At 39.8% G+C, this 25,020-nt stretch overlaps 3 protein-coding genes across 4 annotated transcripts; 1 reads left to right on the top strand and 2 right to left on the bottom strand.

The window, feature by feature from the left end:
• Window positions 1-1,157: 1,157 nt before the first annotated feature.
• On the top strand, window positions 1,158-4,986 carry akr1a1a (aldo-keto reductase family 1, member A1a (aldehyde reductase)). The gene is given in 8 exon segments (XM_026186777.1): window positions 1,158-1,983; window positions 2,082-2,201; window positions 3,116-3,267; window positions 3,380-3,575; window positions 3,651-3,700; window positions 3,792-3,941; window positions 4,022-4,193; window positions 4,447-4,986. Coding segments are annotated over 8 exon segments (975 nt in total). The 5' UTR covers window positions 1,158-1,902; the 3' UTR covers window positions 4,501-4,986.
• A 73-nt stretch (window positions 4,987-5,059) lies between these two features.
• vcp (valosin containing protein) lies at window positions 5,060-14,857 on the bottom strand. The gene is made up of 17 exons (XM_026186774.1): window positions 14,698-14,857; window positions 12,800-12,911; window positions 12,518-12,690; window positions 12,292-12,434; window positions 12,043-12,173; window positions 11,813-11,944; window positions 11,131-11,233; window positions 10,800-10,933; window positions 10,301-10,436; window positions 9,203-9,315; window positions 8,637-8,801; window positions 8,264-8,386; window positions 7,949-8,161; window positions 7,492-7,800; window positions 6,895-7,050; window positions 6,628-6,782; window positions 5,060-5,662 (listed from the first exon to the last, which is right to left on the bottom strand). The coding sequence occupies exons 1-17, from the start codon at window positions 14,712-14,714 to the stop codon at window positions 5,557-5,559; spliced, it is 2,421 nt and encodes an 806-aa protein (XP_026042559.1). The 5' UTR covers window positions 14,715-14,857; the 3' UTR covers window positions 5,060-5,556.
• Window positions 14,858-15,752: 895 nt separating this feature from the next.
• fancg (FA complementation group G) lies at window positions 15,753-24,621 on the bottom strand. 2 transcript variants are annotated; one of them, XM_026186776.1, is made up of 14 exons: window positions 24,409-24,621; window positions 23,762-23,858; window positions 22,740-22,865; window positions 22,441-22,613; window positions 21,894-22,047; window positions 20,427-20,557; window positions 20,191-20,337; window positions 19,833-19,993; window positions 19,650-19,716; window positions 19,252-19,568; window positions 19,128-19,168; window positions 18,862-19,035; window positions 18,105-18,219; window positions 15,753-15,985 (listed from the first exon to the last, which is right to left on the bottom strand). In XM_026186776.1, exons 1-14 carry the CDS (start codon window positions 24,475-24,477, stop codon window positions 15,892-15,894), a joined length of 1,866 nt encoding a protein of 621 aa, XP_026042561.1. In that variant the 5' UTR covers window positions 24,478-24,621; the 3' UTR covers window positions 15,753-15,891. The 2 variants fall into 2 exon arrangements, with proteins under 2 accessions (XP_026042561.1, XP_026042560.1); XM_026186775.1 differs by having other exon boundaries at window positions 23,762-23,861; window positions 24,409-24,620.
• Between the last annotated feature and the right edge of the window lie 399 nt (window positions 24,622-25,020).

Here is a 25,020-nt window from a genome sequence, read left to right as displayed (position 1 = left end):
ATATTGATGGAAATGAAGGAGGATGCCATAAGACTGAAAAACCAAATACGAGTAGTTTTCACTGTGTTGTAGACCTTCTGTATTTATTTTCATAATCAAATGTAGACGTTTGAAGAATAGGCCTACCAGAGAGTGTTCTTGACTTTGTTAGATGTTGTTTCTCTTAACCATGCACACAATTCTGTCTTTGAGCACCATATTTGTCTCCTGTGGTACCTCAAGCAAGTTCATCACTTGGAGTCCATTCCAACTCCATATCTTCTATCTGCACCATTTATCATTAAATAACAAAGGAACAGATCTCACCTGGCCATGAAACTGCGTGTCAGACAATAATTTTTAAGTACTGGAAAATGGGAGACTATAAATGGCTGTAATTTCTTAAAAGTTAATGCAATACTTTTGTAAAATGCTTTGAGTTAAAGCTAAAAATTTGCACTTCAGTCACACTGTTCGAGTTCTGTTTGATCTGAAATCTTCTGTGGTTGCGTACAGAGGCAAGAGTGGACAGCATAGAAAGACATTCACGGGTATGACCAATTTAGAATCGTTACTTAAGTTTGACGAATGTTATTCGGACCCTCAGGAGTACCATGCAGGCACAGGGAAAACATGCAAGCTCCACACAGAAAGGCCCCAGCCATCCAACATGAACCAGTAACTGTCTTGTTAACCACTTTACCACCGTGACACCTGCCTGTCCTTACCTTGCTTGCAAAGTTAAAATTGTTGGGTTTTGTGTATTTGTATTTTTGCTTTGCGCATGAAGGCCACTGTAATACATTTATCTGACAGTTTTTATTACAGTTGTAAGGTTAACAAGATCCATCAAGATTTGTTCGTGTAATCTTCAGTCATGGTTTTGTTTAACTTCATGTTTGAAGACTAAATTATCCGACATTTCTTTAGAGAAAATAGTCAAAAGAATGTAAACAAATCTCTGTATCAAAACTATTTTTTCATCTTCCCTGCTGCATTCATCTTCTCAGACGTAGATAGATGGATAGATTATTGATTTGATTGGGCATTTAAGGTTAGCAAGATCAAAACTGGAATAAGACTCCAAATTCTGAAAGTAATATGGAAGTAAAAATTGAGCAGCCACCAGCACCTCTAAACAAATAAATCTGCCTTGTGACCCTGGTCATGAATGTTTAACAGTGTGCATGGTGGAATTTGGACATTTTCCATCAGCCGTAGTTACAGATAAACATATGAAGACAGACTGACCTCAGCGTGCTAAAATTCTGATGGACTCAACCTTCAACTGATCACTGGTTCATCTTCTGAAGCAATTCCAGGTACGAGAAGAAAGACTTTTTATTCAAATGCTGGTTGTGTTTGATGGTTACTGGTTTAAATGTTTTCTCCTGCACCCTGGGCAGAGCAAAGGGAAGGTGATCTGTGCTGGGAGATCACGTGAAACAACTGCAGTGCCTGATGAGCAAAGTCTGTGTGTGCGCCCCACATGTTGAGGATAAAACAGGCAATTAGTGAACCATGGAAAGGCTGCCTGAGATGTGCTCCAGTAACTCTGCACTGTGACGAATGGCATCTAGCCGCATCAGCCATTTCTTGCGACGGGGCTGAGTTCACAAAGAGTTTATATTTTCACCGAAACACAGTTTTAAGCTCAAATGGCAAAAGAACAGCTAATAACAGAAAAGTGGGTCAGCAAGCAAGACGATTGCTTGTTAAAGGAATTTGCATATGTAGAGTATATGATTCATACACATGACCCCAGCTGTAGTGCAGATCATAAACTCATATGTGTTTTAATCAGTAACTCAGTGTTAGGACTTGGTCATGATGACCAGACAACTAAGCCTCATATAAGCTCGCGAGTGAAGACCTCACACACTCCTCTTTGTCTTTTCTCCGCCAGGTTCTCAGAGTTGGAGCATGAACACCTTTGTGACTCTCTCGACACGGCAGAGAATGCCCGTGATTGGACTCGGCACATGGAAAAGTACCTCGGGACAGGCAGGGACATAAACACTCACACAGAGTTAGCAGGTCCAACAAATGTTTTTGGACATGGTGGAATTTTAAAGCTTACGTCTGTCTCTGTGTGTTCTCAGGTGAAGCAGGCGGTGCATACAGCTTTAGAGTGTGGATACAGGCACTTTGATTGTGCTGCTGCTTATGAGAATGAAAAGGAGGTTGGAGAGGCTCTGGCTCTCTGGGTGGGTCCAGGAAAGGTGAGCTTTGGTGGTCTTTTAATCAGCTCCAGGTGCCTTTATTCTCTTCACGTCAGCCACATCAGTAGGCTGGTGTGGACATGTGCCATAAAAATACATACAAAAGTAAAAACTACAAATATTTAGCCAAACTTTTCAAAGCAATCCACATGCTTTCTTGACTCAGAGCTTTAAAAGTGAGCTTTAGAATGATATTAAGAATTGTAGGAGCTATCTGCTGGACCATGTAATAGGGTAGCCTATCAGACACATGCAGTGCTACTGTGAGCAAATTAATTATTATTATTATTATTATTATTTATTTATTTATTTACAATTAAATAGAATTTCCTGGCAGTTATTTCATGTTTCAGGCTTTACAGTGTTAACTGATAAATCTACTGACATTCAGATAAAAAACGGATAAATATTTTCAGTTTAGTCACATAAACAAACAAGATATCTGCTCCTTATCTTACCTGTGAAGTGTTTTTCTGTTGATTGTTGCTGTTGTTTATTAAACCTGAGGGCCACTGCAGGGTTAGAGATGTATGACAGTTTTAGTTATATTTCTGAGGTTAGGAAGCTCTGCCAAGATGTTTTTTCATCTATACTTCTCTCGTGGGTTTTTTGTTGCTTTTTGTTTGTTTTTTTCAAATAAATTTCAGAAACCCAAATAACATAATGTTTCTTTAAAGAAGAGTCCAAAGAGTGTATACAAATCACTGTGTCAGCAAATGGTTTTGAAGAAGTGGTTAATATTTGGTCTGTAAGCCAAAACATGTAGATGAAGATTGGTTTTAACATAGGTTCAAGTCTGCAGTTCACTACCATCAGGCTCAAACTTGTCACTGTCTGTAATGTGCCCTGTTCAAGTGTTTCCCTGTATTCAGAGCAGTCATTGGTTTGTATCCGTGTCATACTTTCCGCTCCAGGCTCTGCAGCGTGAAGAAGTGTTTGTGACTTCCAAACTGTGGAACACCAAACATGACCCCCAGGATGTTGAAGAGGCATGCAGGACCAGTTTAGCAGATCTGGGTCTCTCCTACCTGGACCTTTACCTCATGCACTGGCCCATTGCATTTCAGTGAGTGACTACACACACTCAGTAATGTTAATACGTCTCCATCTGGCTGTAACTGAGCAGAGATTGAATTGTCACTTTACCTGAAGCAGCTATTCAGGTGTGGGCGTTTCAGGAGGGGGAAGGAACTGATGCCTCGAAAGGAAGATGGAAGCATTTGTTACTCTGACACACACTACAGGGATACTTGGACTGCCATGGAGAGCCTCGTAGATAGAGGGCTAGTCAAGGCTATAGGTCTGTCCAACTTCAATGCCAGGCAGACTGATGACATCATAAGCATGGCCAGACACAAACCTGTAGTAAACCACGTGCAGCTACATTTTTTCAGCTCTGTTCAAACAAGTCAGTAAACTGTAACTAATAATTGTGTGTCTGTGTTACAGGTTGAATGCCATCCATATTTGTCTCAAGTAGATCTCCTCTCACACTGTCGGTCAGTTTAATGATTGTTTAACATTCAAACTGGCAGTCATCCTTTCTGAGATTAATATGTCAAAGTAACAGGTTTCACACCTCCATCTCAGCTCAGTGGGAGTTTGTGTGACAGCTTACAGTCCTCTGGGCAGTGGAGACAGACCCTGGGCCTCCGCTAATGAACCAAGTCTGCTAGCAGATCCTTGACTGGGAGCCATAGCCCAAAGATACAAGAAGACACCGGCCCAGGAAAACTCAAAGTAATACAATCACCACTAATCCCTTTAACGGTGTCCTCCATTTATTTGACTAATCACATGACTCAATGACTCATTTGCAGGTGGCACATTCAGAGGGGTGTTGTGTGTATTCCCAAAAGCGTGACGCCTTCCAGAATCCAGCAGAACTTGAACGTGTTTGACTTTTCCTTGTCAGAAGAGGACACGAAGAGCATTGAATCCTTCAATCACAACAACCGTTTCATCGCTCCAACAGTCGAGGTAAGTCACCAAGTCTCCTTGGCACCTAAAAACAATTCTGAACTGCTTCTTCCCCCAGAGCCTAAATATTTAGATGTTTATATACCAAAGCATGAACTATTGTAGTCTCCCTCTGGAGAAGGCTCACAGCTGGTGATTTCAGTAGGTCTTGGATTTTAAACAGTTTCTCAGAAGTGTTTGGAGTTAGTTGGGTATAGTAGTACATTAATAGGCAAATTATTAAAATAAACCATTAACTACAATTTGCATTTGTTTCTACAGAGAGAGAGTGTGGAGAGATGCTGAACATCCTCATTTCCCCTTCCATGATGCTTACTGAGTCTCTAGCAAAGTCGATGTATACTTTTTAAGAAGAGTTGTCACTATGATTAATTTCATAGCAATTTTAGTTCAGTAATTTTGATCAATTTTCACCCCCGTTACATTTTCAGTATGGGGGAAGAAAAAAAGAAAGAAAAAGAAAAAAAATCCAAGCAGCAGTGTTTCTCTCACAGTTACAGTGACACTGTGTGGACAGAAACTGAACAGTATCTTAGCCCAGTGACAGCACTACTGATCACGTCTTTATACTTTCACTCTGCTGGCAGCAGAGAACAGACAGATCTCATCAACTACAAACTGCCCTGTAAAGAGTTTTAGTGTCTGGTAGAAGAAGTAGGAGGGGGGGGAGGGGGGTGAACCAAACAAAAACTTTGTTACATGCCGTCTTTCTGCAAGATTTACATCTCTGTCAAACAGGCAGATAAATGGCAAATAATACCAGGTACCATAAATGCAGATGATTTAACCTCACTCTGATGAATCAAGTATCTGTTTAACTTAATTTTGTAATGCCTAATATACAAGCAATAAAAAAGCTTAATAGAAACTGACAACAGTTCTGTTTCGTGAGATTTTATTTTCCAACAACATAACCTTGACAAATTTGTAATACATTATATGCTACTGTTTATTTAAAAAAACAAAACAAAAAAAGGAAGTCATTAGCAATATGTTTGTGTTTTTTTTCTCTTTTCTTTCTAGCATAGAATTCCATCACTATAGTCATTCATGTTGGTTGTGATATACTGAGAATGAGGCCACTCAAACATCACCCCCCACCCCAGGAAAAAGAAATCCACAGTCAGTTTTTCCACCTTCCAATTCCAACATCCCCTTACCCCACCCACATCAAAGCCAGGGCAAACCAAGCAGCTACATGCTTTCTCCAAGGGGGGAAAAAAAGAAAAAAGAAAAAAAAGAGGGGAAAAAAAACAAACCATACAAAAGAAAAAAAAGGAACACATGAAAGAAGCACAAAGTCCTAAAAATGTGGAATCTGGTGAGATTTGTACAGGTGTGATCCCAGTACTGACCACTGTGGGGCAGTGTATGTTTATCCATACAGGTCATCATCATTATCTTCATTGAACACTGGACCGGTGCCAGTTCCACCAGAACCATGGCTTGGACCACTGCCGCCTGCAGCACTGGAGGGAAACCTGAAAGGAAACATTTTTATTTATTCTTTATTCTTACATTCAGAGGAAACTTCTCCAGATATCCTTTAAATACACAGCTGGTTTCAGCTTTTGAGTGTATTAAAGAATCTACTCTATTCAAAATAGCCATATTACAGTTAGAGCTGGGCGATATAAGATTTTTTCATATCATGATATGAGCCACTAAAGCATTTAAGTTTCAAAATAGAACAAACAAAACAGACTACTAAATTGTCACTTAGAAACAAAATATTAATTCTAAAAATTAATCTTAGTTTATTTTACAGAAGAAGAGACAAAATTGACTAACTTATATAATATTGCTTTGGAAGTGCTGTCTGAGATAAATGTTTATGTCAACGGAGTTGGTAACAAGGATCCATTACCTTAATTAGCTGCTTGAATCCTTCATTTTCGACCGTGTTTATTGGTAGCATGTCTTTAGCAAGACAGTAAGCTGTGGCATTCGTTATGTTGCTATGTCTCTCAGCTTTTTTGTCATATGGTAAGACGCTGGAGAAAGCAGACTTAATTGACTGTTGCTGCTTCGCAGGGATTCCCCTGGTTGTTTTCGATGACGAATTAGCGCTTTCAGTCAGAGATTGAGCGTGCTCTAGTGGGTGACACTGCTTCAGTTGATAAAAAAGGTTTGTTGTATTTCCAGACTTTGTGGGAACATGCTTTTGGCGCAATTTACAGTGCGTGTTACTCTGTTTTTTGGTCAGACTTCAAATAGCCGAAATACCTCCACACTACGGAATTTCTCTGGCCTTTCCTTTCGACAATCTCTAGTTTCATTTTTCTATCGAGAAAAAGTTATTTCGCAATACATATTGTTCTATCGCCCAGCTCTAATTACAGTACAATCAATGAGAACTTAGAAGGAATAGCATCCACATTAATGGTTCTTTTCTGCAAAACTTAAAACTACATGACTTTCAAAATTTAGTATGAAATGAAAGTACCTGAAGCTGCCAAAGCCACGGCTCTGCTGCAGTGTCTGAGCGAACATCTCGTATTTGCGAATGTCATTGTCACTGACGGAGCGGCGAGCAAATCGCATTGCCTCTTCAAAGTGGTCCTTCCTGATCTCCGGTACAGGATCATCCTCTTCTACCTCCTATGAAATCAACATTTTATACATGAGAGATCAGAGGCAGCAGCATTGCAATAGTTTGAAGATGCTCATCCTGATATGAAAAAGTGAACACGGAGATAAAACAAGTGCTGACCATAGCTGATGGGTTGGTCTGCCTCTCCCTCTCTCTGCGGATCTCGTTTTCAATGCTCTCCCTGATGGCCAGTTTACACGCCCGCTGGCAGATCTCTGTGAGATCAGCTCCAGAGAAGCCGTTGGTCATCTTAGCCAGGAAGTCCAAGTCCACATCCTATCAAATGGAGACAATGTCAAATTTTAACTTCTATTCAGTTACAATTAGTAAGTCACATTTTTTGTTAGCTACTTTTGGCTGCTCCCCTTGTCACAAGAGGGCCATCATATTGGGCATCTCTGCTGAGGTTTCATTTGGCAGTTTTTACACCAGATGCCACTCCTGATGAAACCTCAAAGGGGACATTTCTATTAATGTTCTAAATTGCTTGTAAGACCATTTCTTAACATCTATCATTGTTCTAATAAACAATCCTGAAGTAATTAGAAGCAAATTTTAAATTTTTAACAAAATGACAACATTTTACAGGAATTCAGCATCAACTGTTTGTATGCTACTTTATGCTACAGTAACTACACCAAGAAAAAAACAAACAAAAAAACAACACAAGAGTTAAGTGGGTATGTCAGTTGTGTGAGTAAGTAGCAGCTTTGTCACCTTGCTGATGGGACTCTTGCGGAGGTTGGCCTTCAGGATGCTGACCCTGCTCTTCTCGTCAGGCAGGGGGATGTAGATGAGCTGATCCAGACGGCCAGGTCTCAGGATGGCAGGGTCGATGATGTCTGGTCTGTTTGTGGCTCCAATGATAAAGACGTTTTTCTTGCTTGACATTCCATCCATCTCAGTCAGGATCTGGTTGATGACGCGGTCTGCGGCTCCACCGCCATCTCCCACGTTGCCACCACGGGCCTTGGCTATGGAGTCCAGCTCATCAAAGAAGAGAACGCATGGGGCTGCTTGACGAGCCTACATGTAGAAGATGAGCACACACATCAAATATACAAAGAAATCTGTCCTATCCAGCACCAAACTGTTAAATGTGACAACTCTGATTTAACAACATTCAAATTCTCTGACATCCAAATGCAACGACAGATATCCTACAAAGTCTCACCTTGTCGAAGATCTCTCTGACATTAGCCTCAGACTCTCCAAACCACATAGTGAGCAGCTCAGGTCCTTTGATAGATATGAAGTTTGCCTGGCACTCGTTGGCAATGGCTTTGGCCAACAGAGTCTTACCACATCCAGGGGGACCATAGAATAGCACACCCTTGGATGGGGTCATGCCAAACTTGAGGAACTTGTCTGGGTGCTCCACTGGGTACTAAATTAAGTACAAGTAAGGGGGGAAACAGTTAGAGACAACACTAAGCCTTCAGTTTACAATGTATCAGTTGTTTCAGACATTTCTAAATGAGGCTCATACCTGCACCAACTCTTGCAGCTCCCTCTTGACATCATCCAGACCACCAATATCCTCCCAGGTAATGTTGGGAACCTCAACAACAGTCTCTCTCAGGGCTGATGGGTTGCTCTGGCTCAGAGCCCACTGGATAACAGAGTTGATCGTGTTAGTATTGACGCCAAAAGGCAACTACTGGCTATGTGAATACCATCTTAGGCCGGAACTGCTGAAGACATCAGACATGCACTTTCTTGAACACAGAACCTGGCATAGCCCCTAATGAAATTTGCATCAATCCAACTCCAGACTCAGATACATAGTACTGTCCCTACCATGACAGCAACCCTGTATGTAACAGTAACCCCAGTTAACGAAGGAGTATCAGATTGCTTACCTTGAAGTCATCCATGGTGACAGCAAGAGAGTTCATGACTTCAGCATCAATGGTCTCATCCTCCAGGTCAATCAGGTCCATCTTCTTCCTAATGGCCTGCAGAGCAGCCTCAGAGCACAGAGCTGCCAGATCTGCACCCACATGCCCGTGAGTCTCATTGGCTACCTAAAATTGGAAACAGAGAGCTCAACACTTAGGAATTCTTCCCTAGGTTTCCAAGCAATGTGCCTTACATGTGACAAAGACCTCCATCTGTAGCTTTATGCAACTCAGCTACTTGATAATGGATGACTGTGTCACAAGGAACAATTATAATACACTGAATGCCAGGCCAAGTACAGTCACTAAGGTTAGCTTGGGAACTGAGTAATGTGAAAGTAGCTCTTCATTAGATAGTATAACAGCAGATTAACAATAGTTACATATAATTACTTAAAACATGTAGTACAATTTTACTTCTTAGTCTCAGGCAATAATAACCATATGGCTATACCCATCGTTCAAGGAATCCGTGTGTTGTATCTTTAAACCACACCAATTACAAGAAAGGAGTTATGTGTACAAACCTGTTCCAAGTCAACATCATCAGCCAGCTTCATGTTCTTGGTGTGAATCTGGAGAATCTCCAACCTTCCAGTAGCATCAGGGATACCAATGTCAACTTCCCTGTCAAAACGCCCTGAAAGTGACAAAGATTAAACCCAAGTATTAGTTTTAATGAGAAACCGTTACATGAATAAGATTATTAAAGTCCAAGAGTAAACTCAAAAGTAAAACTAGCTGTTTATTTAAATACAAACAAGAAAAATTGTTTTTTGCATTGGTGCATACACCATGTTTCAGGAATGTGGAAACATGGTGTGGGAATTCATGACTGATGTGTTTGCACAGTAACAACCCATCTTAACTTCCTGTTGAGCACATATTGCAGCTGATGCATCCCCCCATCATAGTTCACTGAACATTGTTAAAATAAATAAATAAATAAAACATTTACACCCCATGTTTAGCGCCTCGCTAACAGAGAAGTACAACACTATCTGCTGATGTTACAGAAGTATTTTAGTATGAAGACCAGCATAAATCATTCCATTTAACAGCATTCATATTTGAATGTTCAGAAAACATCCATGTCTAACTCTTTGAAAAGCCTTTGTTAGGATGTTTCTGACAGCTTTGACAAACTGAAGTGCAGAGTTGTGAGAAAGTGACCCACAATTAAACTGCAGACCCCACAAAATCAACACACCAGCAGTTTTAAAACTGCAACGACAAGGTTTTAGGAGGCATTCAAACAGTACTCTTCATGTTATCTAAAAATCTAACAACTTCATGTGCACGAATCTGTTCAAGTAATGATTTAACTTGAAAAATTATATTTTAATTTGCCTGAAGAGAAGCTGTAACGAACATATTCTGACACTGCTGAATATTATGCAAAAATAAATACATAAATAAATGATTAAAGTCTTAAATTTAAGCCTAAATATTGTTTAAAATTACTCTTCACACAAATTTGTAGTGAAATGGTGAGATGTTATAAATTAAATTGCTGGTGTGTTGCTGACTTAACATTTTATGACAAACAGACACACACAAAGTGGATGTTTCTTTAGGTTTTGGCCCATAAAGTAAATTAAAGACATGCTTTAAATACAGTTTACCAAATCTCCTGAGAGCCGGATCAATGCTGTTGGGTCTGTTGGTGGCAGCCATGACAATGACATGAGCTCTCTGTTTCAGGCCATCCATAAGAGTCAGAAGCTGAGAAACAATGCGCCTCTCCACCTCTCCATGAGTCTATTTAAAAAAATAAAAAAAAACAGGACATTTTAAATCCCATGTAGAAATTAGAGTGCTGACTGAATTAGAGTACTTAATCAGGTAGTCATCAATACGACAGAGTTTTGGTTCAGGTCGCAGCTGCTAGATTTTTAACACAGTAAAAAATAAACTTCAATAAATACATAAATAATTGCTAAACATTTTGTTTTCATTTCCAAGGTCTATAAACTTTTGCATTTATTTCACAAGAGTCACATAATAAAACTGACTGTGTGTGTGTGTGTGTGTGTGTGTGTGTGTGTGTGTGTGTGTGTGTGTGTGTGTGTGTGTGTGTGTGTGTGTATTTAGCCACCTATTCAGTTCCATGATCTTGCTTACCTTTTCTCTCTTTGGAGCAATTGCATCAAGCTCATCGATAAAGATGATGGCAGGAGCATTCTTTTCAGCTTCCTCAAAGGCCTTTCTCAGGTTACTCTCACTTTCTCCAGCCAGCTTACTCATGATCTCAGGGCCTAAGACACGGGCAAACAGTTTGAAAAGCAACCCCACCCATAGTATCAGCTACTGATAGGACTCTCATAAATACTCATTTAAATCAATCACAGACATTAAAAAACAAAAACAGCAAACCCTATCTAAATCCACTCCAGCATCAAACAGTCCTAACTAGGATTACGTAGGTATAGAAGAAATAAATTAACGTTCACACCATTAATCAGAAAGAAGAAAGCTCCCGTTTCATTGGCCACAGCTCTGGCAATCAAAGTTTTTCCAGTTCCAGGGGGTCCGTAAAGCAGAATTCCACGCGGTGGCTGTAAATAAGGGGGGTGAGGAATGAAATCAAATTTAAGACAAGATTTTTTTTCCTCTTAAATTGAAAGTATTTTATGACTGATATAAAGGCAGCAGACTGAATCTCTTTGAACTTTGAACCTCTCGTCAACCATTACATGAAACAAACTGAAACTCAAACAAAATATAGAAAGCACTCTTACTATACTTTGATGAAATACTAGAAATGCATACTAGATATGATAAGCATAGCACAGCAGCCCAAAAAAAAGAACAAAAAATAAAACAAACAAACAGAAAAAAAAAACAACAACACACATACACACAGATGAAGAATACTCTAAAAGTCCGTGTCATTACCAGTAGGTATTTTCCACAGGTCATTCCTGCACAGGTATACTTTTACTGGAACAGATTAGGATCTCTAGGCTGTATAAATTGTTTAGCTGAGTGGGAAAATTGGCCTCATTTTTTTCCAAAAATACAGTTAAAATTCTTACTTTACAATTCTAGAAGAAAGCTAAACCGGATTTTCAATTTACATTTTTTTAAGTTAACTTAAAAAAAAAGAAAGAAAGAAATAGCCCCAGCAGTCTCACCTTGACTCCTATGGCCTTAAACAGGGCTGGGTGCCTGAGTGGCAGTTCCACCATCTCTTTGATCTGAGCCAACTGCTTCCTTACTCCTCCAATGTCATCGTAGCCCACTTCATTCAGGGACTCTTCCTCATCCTGCATGTTCAAACACAAGCTGTTCACATTTTTGTGCAGTTGATTTTTTCCATTTCTTTTCGGTACAAGTTAAACCACACACAGTTGCTGCTACCTACCTCTCTCCGAATTGGCTCTCCCTCACAGTGAATGACAGTATCAGGAGCAACGATGCAGTAAGGGGATGGGTCAGTCTCTACCACCTTGAACTCCACAGCACGCATTCCTCCTCTGACCAGGAAAATGTCACCTTGACAAGGTAAAAGTTGAAAACATACAGTTTCAATAGAGTGGTAAGCTGGTGTACCCTGAAAGAGATAAAATATGCAAATAAAACCTCTGGTCTGACAAAAGAAACTGGTACTCACCTTTGCGGATTGGCCTGTAAGCCTCCAAGAAATATGGCTTCAGGTAGACCTCAAACAGGTTGCCAGTAATTCCTTCTACTGTGTCATCTATTGGAAGAACATGAATCCTCTTTCCATACTTCACATCAGGACATGGCTGAATGCTGAGGGAGATAATAGCCTTAAAAACACAAATTTTTCAAAAGTTGTTAAATTTTTTTTTATAAAGTTGTGTGCTTTTACATACCTGATGACGTCACCCAGGCGGACCCTCAGATTGTTGCGGACCACCCTGTTCATGCGAACTTTTTCGTCAGAACAGGTGTCATCAGACAGCACAATACACACAGTCTCGCGCCTCTTCTTTCCTTTCATCAGCACTGTGTCTCCACGGAAGAGCTGCAGCTCATCCATTTTGGTCTTTAAACACATTAAACCATTATTTTGTGAATATCAGTGTTACTACCTTTCATGACAAATCAAAGTCTTGAACTTGTTAATAAAGCGATAAACCATTCCAACTATTTACCTGAGAGAGGGAGACCACGCTGTTGTCTTCATTGATGGATTCATCAACAATCAGTCTGTTGGGTCTGTTCTTCTGTTTCAGAATTGCAGTTGCAAGATCATCATTTTTGGATCTATGAGGAACGCAAAATAAAAAGGTCAAACACAATATTTCAGTACCTTTAAGGTCTCATGTGTAGTTTCCACCACTGAAGGAAAAAAAAGTGCTGACCAAGTCAAAATTTGAGGTTACCATCTCAAAATCTTGATTTTTTTCTGAGATAATCAATTGAAATGTTAACGACACTCTGCCTGGCAATTTTTTTTCAAGCCCACGCATATTATATACATTACAATAAATAGAAAAGGAAAACTAGTAAATAAAAACAGTCAAATGTTATCATTACCATGTCATAGAACAAGTCAATTTTAAGTGTAGTAACATCATTAATAAAGTTGATGAAACTGGCTCAAAAATTACTGTGCACACTGTGAAACTTGTAACAGTTTCTGGCTTTGTCTTTGGGGAAATGCAAAGCACTTTTTTCTACCCTGTTTTGAAAGAAACTTTAATAATGGAGTCAATAATGTGAACTCCTTCAAAAGTTGCTTGTGCAACACTGTAAAAACCACACTGGCATGTCTAGTACTCAAATGGGAGTTCTTGTACAATAAAATTTTGGTACCTTGTGTTGTTACTGCAAATGCTTAAGTTGTGTACGTCAGTGTATTGTTTGTAGACTTTTATAATGACCCACAGAAATAAGTATTATAAATGTAATTTACAGGATGTGGCAGAAACCCCCATTTTATATTCCATGCCCATGTTTCTACATTAACTCTTGTAATTAAGCACTTATGACCAACTTTGAGGTATTCAGTGCAAACAGGTCGTTTACACAACTCGCCGATTGTGATTCAGTGCTACATACGGATAATTCACGCCATCATTCGTACATTCAAAATATTAAAATAAAATATATGGGTATAATATCACCAATATGATTCTGTAAAAGTCCGGGACAGTTTATATGGTTTCTCTTTCATGTTGTTAGCACGCTAACCGTAGCTTTTGCGCTAACACACTGGCGAGTAAGCGAGCCCAGATGACACAGCAAAAGAATTAGAAAAACTTTGTTAGCTAGGTCCTCCCTAAGCACTCATGCTACAAATGTAGCGTGAGTTTTCAGACGTTAGCTACCAACGTAATCGTGGGGTACATATTGCTTACATGTATTATTTCATTACTGTTCAGCTAACGGCAAATAGAATCCAACTAAACTGAGAGGCATTTGAAATGAGTGTCCAACACTGTTAGCCTGCTAGCTTGTTTGTACTGTGCAGCTATAGCTTTAAAGATAGCCATTTAGCTGCCTAGCGTTTTCTTTACTAAAGCCTTTAACAGGTAACATGGGTTTATGCCATTTACTGAGCTCATTTATATTCGCTGTAATGAAAATCTGATAACCAATCTAAAAACGGGCCATTCACCGGTGGGTAGGCCACTGTGTCGGTATGATGTGTGATGGTGGATGGCTGTGGCCTTGCCAGTGCTGCTAAGCTAATGTTAGCATTCAAACACGACAGCGATGACTGCGCTTTGTCACACAGCTGGCTAACGCTCAGCACCGTTAACCGGTCAACGACAACGGCCTGAATGACAACAGTTAGACAAATGTCAACAATCATAGGGAATTGTACAATTGTGAGAACTACACTGTTACGTTAACCAACGGACAAAAGTGCGGAGGATGAAGTGACTGACCCCATTAGCTACCCTGTTAGCAATGTATTAGCATTCCAGCTAACTTTAGTAAACTAACGTATTTTAACTTACATTAGGTAATTAAAAGGGATTTGTTGGTTGGTCTTTTTTTCGAAATAAACATTGTCTGAATACACTATGATAATTATACTCACTCCCCTCCCGAAGCCATGGTCGTCCAACCTGGATTACAATTAATAAATAAATTCTAGCTAAATGTTTAAGAAGCTTAACCGGTTCTCTGCTCAACCTTCTCTGTGATTTCACGCGAAAGAGCAGCGGTTTCCGTGCTTTCTTTACACTTATACCATGAACTGGATGCATCCTTCATTCTGATTGGCTAGCGGTTGTCTGTCAAACCCATCAACCAATCAAAAAATTGGAGTTTGTTGTTACCGAGTCTTTTGGACGAAGGTTTTTCTTCTTATTGGTCCTTCGACTGAATTCAGCCACCCAATTAACTTTCACCGCGTTGATATAGAATAATCACCAAAATATGAAATTGACTCTTTCTGTTGGTAACAGCAAATGTGTAAGATTAAATTTATGGAAGACAGATAACACATGTATACACACACTTTCAAGCTAAATAATGCATTTTTTCCAAGAAAAACAACAGGATATACTTCATTTATTCAATTTAAAAAAAAAAAATGAGACAAGATGTTAGATAGCAATACATTTTTGTAGCTTGAAATTTGATCAAAGACATCCTAAGTAAATTATGTTCCCTTAATGGATTGTCGGCTAACCCATCCACAACACCTCATTCCAAACTTTTTTAACACCAGCCATCACACAGTCTGATATATGGTATACATCATTTATCAAGGCAGTCCATCATGTAATGATCAATGTCCAGTTTATCTTAATGGAGATGCTGATGGAACCGTTGTCAGCTAGAGTGTGGTATGGTAACTAAGCTGAGTATTATACTGGAGGAACTGGCATGACAGATACTTTTCCCTGTATGGTGTGTGGAGGGGGGACTGCAGTGTAGCTCGTAGTTTTTTTTGCTTAACCGTTTTTGAAAATTCAGCTGACAGTGCATGTACAGCATATTAAAGGTTTGCTGATGTAGAGAGAACTTTATTGGCTAGATCACCTCACCAGACTTTTCTTTCTTAAAGGCAGTTCAGCAACTCCAAACAATGCATGCCCTAATCTTCCATCATTTCATGCATACAATACACATACACTGTGCCCATCCTTAGTTTCAAATGCTTACAGTAAGCTTTATTTTATTGTCCCTGTAGGTCCATGTTTGTATGGCGTGTGAAATGAAACCCATAGCAAAATCGATCCAGCTCATTAAGTCACAAGTAATTCTTCTTTTGTCTCCAGTCTGATTAGGTAAAGCCAAGTTCCTGTATTCTAAAGCGCAACTCCACAGAGTCCAACAAAGGGCCAGACTGAGGATCCTGTAGGTACAAAGGCAGTTTTCTGCAACACAGACAAAGATTAGAGTCATCATTGCATAGCTAATGTATCTGCATATAGAGAAGTGATTAAACTATCAATCCTAGGGAAAGAGGCAGGGAAGACCCTGGTGAGGTCAGACAACCTTCCACGTAGTTTCATCACAAATTAACATAACATGTGTGTCTGTGGGAGGAAGCCAGAATACCCAGAGAGAGAGCCTGCAAACTGTCAGCTTGTATTTTGTGAGGTGACAGTGCTGACCTCTGATAACCACTGGAATAACATCCTGGTCGGGCCAAGTATGTTAAACTCCTGCTTGGCAATCCAGCTAAATCAAACTCCACTTTGTGTGTGTAATTAGAAATTATCTCAAATCCCTTTTGAGTGCTTGTTCTTATTTACATGCAATTTCCAACAAAAAACAACAAGAGCGAGAACAAACAAATTGTCACCTTGTGACTGACTGTCAACCAACAACAATGAAGTTGCTGTTTCATTCATGCTCTATTAAGCCATAAGATGTAATCACTTAATTTTAATTCATCTTTAAGCTTTCTAAGCCACTTTATTTGTCTCCAACTTTTTTTAGCAATAAGCTACAGACCAACACCTGAAGGAGTGTCAATCCCTGTGCAATTTATTGAGAAACTGCACCGTGTAGCTACAGCACAAATTCCTGATTTATTTAGCTCGTCCTTGACCCTAACTAAACGTTTGTGTCTAAGTTGAAGAAATCTCCTCAAGGCATTTGAGAGAAATTGCTTTCATGAGAGTGGAAGGAATATACAAACAGCCGGAAAACATTTGCACATAGCGAGAGAAATTGACTGAACCACAGAGGACTAGCGATGGCAATGTTAAGGCTAACTCTTTAATACACATTTGACCTTATATTACCTGGTAACATTTTTTTGTGTATACTAGCAACAAAAAAATGGCACAGCAGTATTTTGGACACATCTGAAACTGTGCTGTAGAGAAGGTTATTGAACAAACTGTGATCCACCACGGATAATCCTGACCACCCCTGCAGAATTTACAGGACATGCAGCTGAAAACCTTATCCAAACAGGCTAATGTAGGTCCTCGCCATAAACACAGATAAAGGAAATCTTTAAAGCTCACCCAGTATCTCCAGATCACAATACATCTGACTAGCTGATCTAACCGTCCACCATATTTTACACTGTCTGACATTTGATGTACTTACTACATTTACACCATTACTGGTTCATTTTATTTTATTGATTTTGAGCCATTTTATTATTGTGTGGTGCAATTGTGTGATGTTGTATTGTTATTATTGTTATAATAAGCATTTTACATTTGTACTATTTAAATTTCTTTCGAGTTATATTTTTACCTACCGAGTTTCTTTTTTTCTCTTTATCTTTATTTAACTTTCTATCATTTCTACCTTAATGCATTATTCAGATTTTCTTGAAATACTGAAGGCTGTTGTAACTCAGGAATTTCCCAACTTATGGGATATATAAAGCACATCTAATGCTTTATAAATATTGCTGTGAATAGGAGTTAAAAGATGTCCACATCTATTGAAATTAATGTTGAAATGATTCTGCTATCGAGTTGTGCCCTAGCCTGGAAATCTATGTGGTTACAGCAATCTGACAGCAGAAGGGTTATTAACATTATGAAAATTCACTGAATGCAAATTGAGGAAAAGCTTTGAATGTGACTTTATCAAAAGACTGAAACAGTGGCACTGGTATAGCTACATATTATACTGTGGTATTGAGAAACCTGCAAAATAAAAATAAAAATGCATGAATTGTATAAAACTTGCCAAATTCCAAGGTGTGAGTGCCTGTCAGTAGATGCAGCTAAGATATCAGTATGAGAGGCCAGTATGACATCCTTCCTGGATAAAAACATCAATGACCCAGTTTTAAGAAAAAAAAAACAAAAAACCTAGGTGACATCCTTTTCGAGCTGTTGTGTTCACAAGATATTCAGAAAACTTGACCTCTAACCTTGACCTTATCATGCTCCCCAACTGTGTCCCGGAGTTCCAGTCACCATAGGATCAAATATCTTCTACAGTATGACGTACAGCAGTTAACATTATAAACTTCAAATGTAGCGACGGCATTTAACAATACAAGAATGAAAGCCTTACTCCACTGAGGTCTGAGTCGTGAGGCTCCAGGTCTTTTCCCAGCAAGCTGCTGCCTCGTGCTTCCTGCCAAGCCTCCATAGCACCTCACCGCACCACAGCCCAGCTCCTGTATAATCTGAGACAACACATACAGCACAACAACGTGTTATAGCACAATACCATGTAAATCAAATCCACACTCAATACAATCCTGTGGTCTACAGTGTTATGGCCCCTCCCCTTTTTGTCTCTGCAGGGTTTCCTCCTGCAGAGGACAGTAGTGGAGAGGGTCATTGGGATAACTGGTTTACACATGTGTAGCATATTCCACATGGTTTAAGCAGGCCTGAGCTCCTAGGAATGACACCTCCAGATTTTGTTTTTGTTTCCTCTTTCACACCGATGCCAACATCAGCACATACATGTAATGCTCATCCGTGCATCCATGTAATGACTGATACTTCTGACTCCTCATACCTCATGTTTATTAGTTTTCTTTATGGTAAATAAAACAATGATGAGCAATACAACTTGTCTTGTGTCCCCTATTTGTCACTGAGTGTGGGCCAATAGTGAAGAACAATGTGATAAATGTTACATATAAGAAAAAAAGTATTAAATACACTGATGTATAAGATTAGGAGTCTATGACTTATATTATTTTCTCTTTGTATGACCAGCTAGCTACAATGACAGAGTACTGCTGATATATCAAATGTCAGAAATAGCTTCAACTTCTGCTATTCACAGGATTAAGTTACAGCTGTGGCGTGTATACCTGGGAAGGCCTGCAGGCTGAGCTGGAGGTCCCTCAGCGCCTCTCTCAGCTGGTCCATCTGGGTGAAGCTGATACCCCTCCATGCTAGTGAAAGCCCCTTCATTCTTTGCAGGGTGCAGAGATCTTTCCCATGCTTAACATTCACATCTGCAGCAGGGATCTGTGGTTGGAAATCTGTAATCGACCATAAAATACAGAAAATAACAGAAAGACAGAAAAAAAGGCAAAAGTCTCCCAAGTATTTATAAACTCATTAAGGTATTCACCTCTGTTTTTTAAGTGCACCTTCACCAGCAGGTTGATGCACCTGTAATACAGAATGCAGTGTTTTGTTTTGTTTTAATAACTGAATTACGCTGAAACAAGTAAAATTACTTTCATCTCTCACACCTCGTGTAATGAGTCACAGCTTGTTTCCAGTCCTTCAAGTGAGCGTGGCAGTGACCCTGGACGAGGTAGGCAGCTGCAGCCCAGAGGAGCATCGCCACTTTATCTTCACCCTCCACACTCAGACCCCTCGCGTCTCCTCCAATTCCTTCCTCTGGCTCTTCCAACACCACTTTCTCTGGTACCAGCTCCAGTGTCGTGCTGATGACTTCATTGCAGAACGCCATACAATCTGCAGGACGCCAGGTAAAGAGCAAGGCAGTGCCAGCCTCCAGGTAAAGCTCCGGCATCCTGGGTAGGACAGAAACCTCAGCATCAACCTGAGGCAAACAAATACATGTCATTGAACCCATTAAGGAGAATTGAATTGTGATTTTGTTTGTTATTATTTTCACTCTTACTGCATGTTGATCCTCTGAGTGAAGAGCAGCCAGCAGATCCAGATAATGTTCAACACCCTCAGTAACCCTGCAGAAACATCAGCAACACTCCACTGTTAATACAAGTATACTTTTGTCCTCCTCTCTATTGGCATTTTCTGTTTTGGAGTAGAGGTCAGCAAGCATCCCTGCTGCTCTTCTTACCTGCCACTGAGCACACATTTGAGGGCAAGGCTGTAAAGGACACTTAGGGCAGACGGGACTGAAAGCAGCCTGCTTAGTGATTGGCTACTGAGGAGTAAGGACGGAGAGAGGGGTTGGATACCTCCCAGAACGGGCTCTGTAGCAGGGGGCAACATCAAAGTCTGTGGGAAAAGATAGGTCTGATGTTTGATGCAGGCCTGAATTTAACTGAAAATATGTCAGTGATCAAAATAAACTTCTTTATCTTCATCTGTGAGGCTTCTAACTTAAAAATATATGTACATGCAGGGATTACCGGCATCCTTTCTCTCGTCTGCATGTATGGCCTTTATGTGGAGAGTGTATGTGCATCACTCACTGAGTGCAGTAGGCGAAGAGCCTGTATCTCAGCCTGTGTGTTTCCCAGCTGTCTATAGATGAGCATGCTTCGGTACAGAGCACACACACAACGGGAGTCTGTCTCGAGTGCCCTCTTGTAACACTGCAGTGCCATCTGTGGGCGGTTCTAGAGACAATCGGAAAGACAAACATTAACTTAAGACAACTGCTTAAAGGCTGCTCTTTTGTTTATATGATTACAGTGCATGTGTATACCATATGAGCGAGGCAGGAGCCTGAAAGAAGGTGTGTATATGCCACTAGAGCCCTGGTAGCTGGCAGGGCAGAAGCCGCCTGTAGATCAGACAACGCTTCTGAACTCCGACCCTCATTCAGCTTTTCTGCACCTTTTTTAAACATGTGGAGTCACACAGAGGAAGTCTATGAATACATCACAGTCATATTTCACCATCATCAGTGTTCATAGCTGTCGCTAGTGTAAAAAGACACATTAGCAACCAGTGTTGGTCAAGTTACTTGAAAAAAGTAATCAGTAACTAATTACTGATTACTTCCCCCAAAAAGTAATCCCGTTACTTTACTGATTACTTATTTTCAAAAGTAATTAATTACTTAGTTACTTTTTAAAAACACGATTTACAACCTGAATAGGTGATAAAGCAATAGATCTTTCAGCCCAATTCTACTTTTTCTACATAATCCATCATACAAAATGTAATCAAATGGAAAGGTCCCTTTTTAAAACTTGTTTTATTAGTTTTAATCTTTTAACTTTATGCATCAAGCAAAAATTTAATTAAATGCAACATTCTCTGACTGGAAGAAATTTGTTTAATATTTAAACCTATTTTGTGCACATTCCAGCACATAAAATAATTTTTTTTGTGTGTGTTTACACTCACTCTTTCAAATAGATGCAAGTAAAACACAGCAGAAAATAAATAAAGTCAAAGACTAGCGGTCCTTTTGCTCTATTTTCACCTGTAAAGCAGGAGTTGGGTAGGCGGAGGTTTACCCTGGTGCAGGTGTGCCGCAGCGGTCAGTGGAAGAATCCGCGAGTTTCTCTGTGAGTTTCACATTACGTCATGGCGCACTCGGTGCTTGCTTGGAAGTTTAGGGGTTTTTTTCGCTGTAAAAAGAAGTTTTCTTCCCACGCACAACGGACATTAATGTTTTTGTCACTTTTTATGGAATCAAACTCAAAGTAAGGTCAGTGCTTCCACGCTTTAAACGCTGCACGCTCATACTCTCTCCCGCACTTGATATGTTATCCATTGTTGATCTGCACACAGCTGCTGCCACGAACGTCGCACTCGCTTATGTCACTGTCATGAGACACTCTCGCAAAAAAAAAATCACGGTTTTAGTAACGCAGTAACGCAGCGTTCCTACGGGAAAGTAACGGTAATCTAGTTACCGTTTTTGCAATAGTAATCCCATACTTTACTCGTTACTTGAAAAAAGTAATCGGATTACAGTAACGCGTTACTGCCCGTCTCTGTTAGCAACACACAAACCTTTAAACATGTCACAAATACTGATTTTGGAAGCATGTAATAATAGTTTGCTGACAAGGGATCACCGAGGTGAAATGTTAATTTGCAAAGCAGAGAGGAGAAATCTACACTATGACTTATGCCTTATTAATTATGGTAGCATGAGCAGAAACAACTATAACTGAGCCTCAAAAATACATTGCTAAAAAGCATGAATGTAGCCAACCTTGAGCAATGGAAGTGCAGATCTGTAATAATTCGGTAAGCCTTTTCGGTTCCATCACCAACAGAGGACTCTTTGACAACCTTCCTTTTGCCTCGCTTGGACTGCAATCCCCAACTCCATCACATACTATCTCACAAAGAGAAGACATCTGCTCCTGCATGACATGAAAAAATACAATAACTGAATCATTTTAAACAAGAACAAAAACAAATCCAAGATCAAACTTCCATCTCCACTCGACAGATGGGGACTGCACACAGGTCTTTAAATGCTTATACACTGTGGAGTATCATCAATGTAGTTTGTATTACATGCAGTGACAGAAAACACTGGGATAGCATGAATCCAACAAATAACTGTGGGAAAATAGTTTCTACCAACTCTGTGTCAGGTGACAAAGAACAAGTCAAAATCAGCACAGTGATTTTTCCCATATAAAGCAGTTAAACAGGCATCTCATGTGGCTAATCAATGCATAGATCCTATAGTTTGTTTAAAACTAAAAAGAAAGTAGAAAGGCGTGGACATAACCTAAAAATCATCTTACCTGTAATTCCCCTATATTTTCTAGCTGGCATTTGGCCAGCCATAGTGCCCACTGCAGACAGAGGAGGTACAAAACATGAGGATGCAAAGCTGTGTTTCCCGCTGATTTAAGCCCTGCTCTCCACAGCACAAGCGGATCAGAAGTATCAGCGTTATTTCCTGTCACCTGTAACACTGTAAAGAAGAATGGCAGGCTGTAAAATTCACACTTGAGAATCTCTGAACTTACAAAAACTTGGATTTGTGGCATTAGTTCCTGAATCGTATCATATATGGCCATTTTTTCACATAGAGGCCTACCTCGCTCAGTGGCTTCTTTGAGGAGCAGCTCAGCTTCTGAAAATTGAGACTGAGCAGTAAAGCATACACACGTATTATACACCACTGCCAACTCCAGCTGCGAGTGATCTACATGAGGAGGAATACCTGCAGAAGAGAGACGCGTAGAAAGAAGCTGCATTGAGGTAAATTATACGGTGTCATGACTTCCTTTTTTAAATATATATTTGTCACACTTGCATGTTTCAGATCATTAAACTAATTTCAATATTAGACAAAGATAAACTGAGTAAATCAGAATTTTTTTTTATTAAACCTTCAAAAAGTTCAACCTTTCATTTCATCAGCCTACAAAATATTCTCCTGTCTTGGGGATCGAGAAGTCTTTGTGTTTGAGCAGTGGTTTTCTCCTTGAACTCTCCTATGGATGCCATTGTTGCCCAGTCTCTTTCTTATTATTGAATCATCAACTCTGACCTTAACTGACGTATGAAGTCTGCAGTTCTTTAATGTTGTTCTGGGGTATTTTCTGACCTCCTGGATGAGTCGTCGCTGCACTCTTGGAGTAATTTTGGCCTCCTGGTCACTCCTGAGAAGTTTCCCCACTGTTCCAAGTTTTTCTCCATTTGTGTATGATGGCTCTTACTGTGGTTCACTGGAATCCTAAAGCCGTAGGAAATTTCTTTGTAGCCCTTTCCGGACTGAAGGATGTCAGTGAATTTGTTTCTCGGGTGGTTCTTTGGGTCGTGGCATGATGTGTTGCTTTTTGAGAACTTTTCACTTTGTCAGACTGTTTTAATTTAAGAGATTTCTTGATTCAGCTGGTCTGGCAGTAATCAGACCTGGGTGTGGCTAGTGAACCTATTCTCAGCTTTCCGAGGTGGGTAGGTTTGGATAGCTTTTTTTATTGAATAGCTCTTAATAAATGAACTAATCATTTACATTTAAAAAATGCTTTTTGTATTTACTCAAATTATCTGTGTCTAATATTAACATTTGTGATGATTTGAAAAATAAAATGTGACAAATATATCACATAGTACCTTGGATTTTCCTCAAAAGTTTGTGAAATTCAGAGGAACACCACCTCAGGCTGGACTGCCTGTGGTCTCGGCTCACAGCACCTCCAGCTGCCTCCTGCTGCTGAAACAATCAAGTGAAAGCAAAATGACACCATGATCAGGATGTACCACAGTGTTGGATAAATTTATGTCAGATACCTTCATGAGAGTATTTTTGAGAGCACTTCACATTGCAAACTACCATCATGAGGGATACCCCCTACTCCTTTCTTATGTTTGGTATAAGTGGCTTTGTGTAACTTAACGCTGTTCTACATCTCCAATAATAATCCAAAACAATATCATAAAGAAGACTTCATGACTTGTTCTCCAGGTAGAGTATTTTACATAATTGTATAACACCTTAATACATACGCAAACCTCTTCTATTTCTGTATTATGTTACGGTAGGGAGGCTAATATACAATCATTGAAGAAAAAGACAGCACAGAAGGACTTCAGTCTGTCAGGAGAAAAACTGGCTCTGTTTTACATTTTAGCACATGAATTAAACTATGAGATTTTTGGTCATCTAATCTATTCGCAGTTACAGTTTTATTTGATGTTAGTATTGCTAATTAATCGCAGAGCTGTGATTAAATGTAGACCTGCTAGCCGGCCTTACCCACCTTACACTTATTTACCAACTCGTTGTTCTCCTGACTCCACTTCTCGAGTAAAGAGGGCGGCTGATACATTTTAACCACACATCACATCGGTGTTTGGTGAAAAAGCTGGAGTGGTTTCGTTTGAACTTTCCCTCGTTTGTGAAAGAGAAGCGAGCAACACAGGAAATAAAACGTTACAGGCTGAGTGGCAGCGGGGCTCTGCTGCCCCCTGTGGACACATGTGGGGATGACACCGGCATTCTGCTGACTGACCAGCAGGTGGTGCTGTAACGGAGTCAAGTTTAGATGCTTTCTAGAAAGTTCAATCTCTGGGTCTGGCAGAGCCATGATCAAGCTGTGAGCTACTTCTCTATGGTCAGTAAATTTCCACAGTTACAAAGCTATTTTTTATTATCTGCATGACTGCTGTGTAGTTCTGAAAAAAAAAGCATCAGCCTCAGTTACATGTATAAACATGCATGCACACATACTCAAACACACAGAAGTCTAATGTAAGGAAACACTATCTAAACCTTAATTGAATTACAGCTGATTCATCCGTTAGACTTCGGACTACCATTTTTCTGGATGTCATTCCCAAGGTGACTCCCTGTTTTGTCCCCCAGTTCCAGT

This window comes from Astatotilapia calliptera, chromosome 12, assembly GCF_900246225.1.
Source record: "Astatotilapia calliptera chromosome 12, fAstCal1.2, whole genome shotgun sequence".
NCBI lineage: Eukaryota > Metazoa > Chordata > Actinopteri > Cichliformes > Cichlidae > Astatotilapia > Astatotilapia calliptera.
This window is presented reverse-complemented; position numbering and strand designations above follow the sequence as displayed.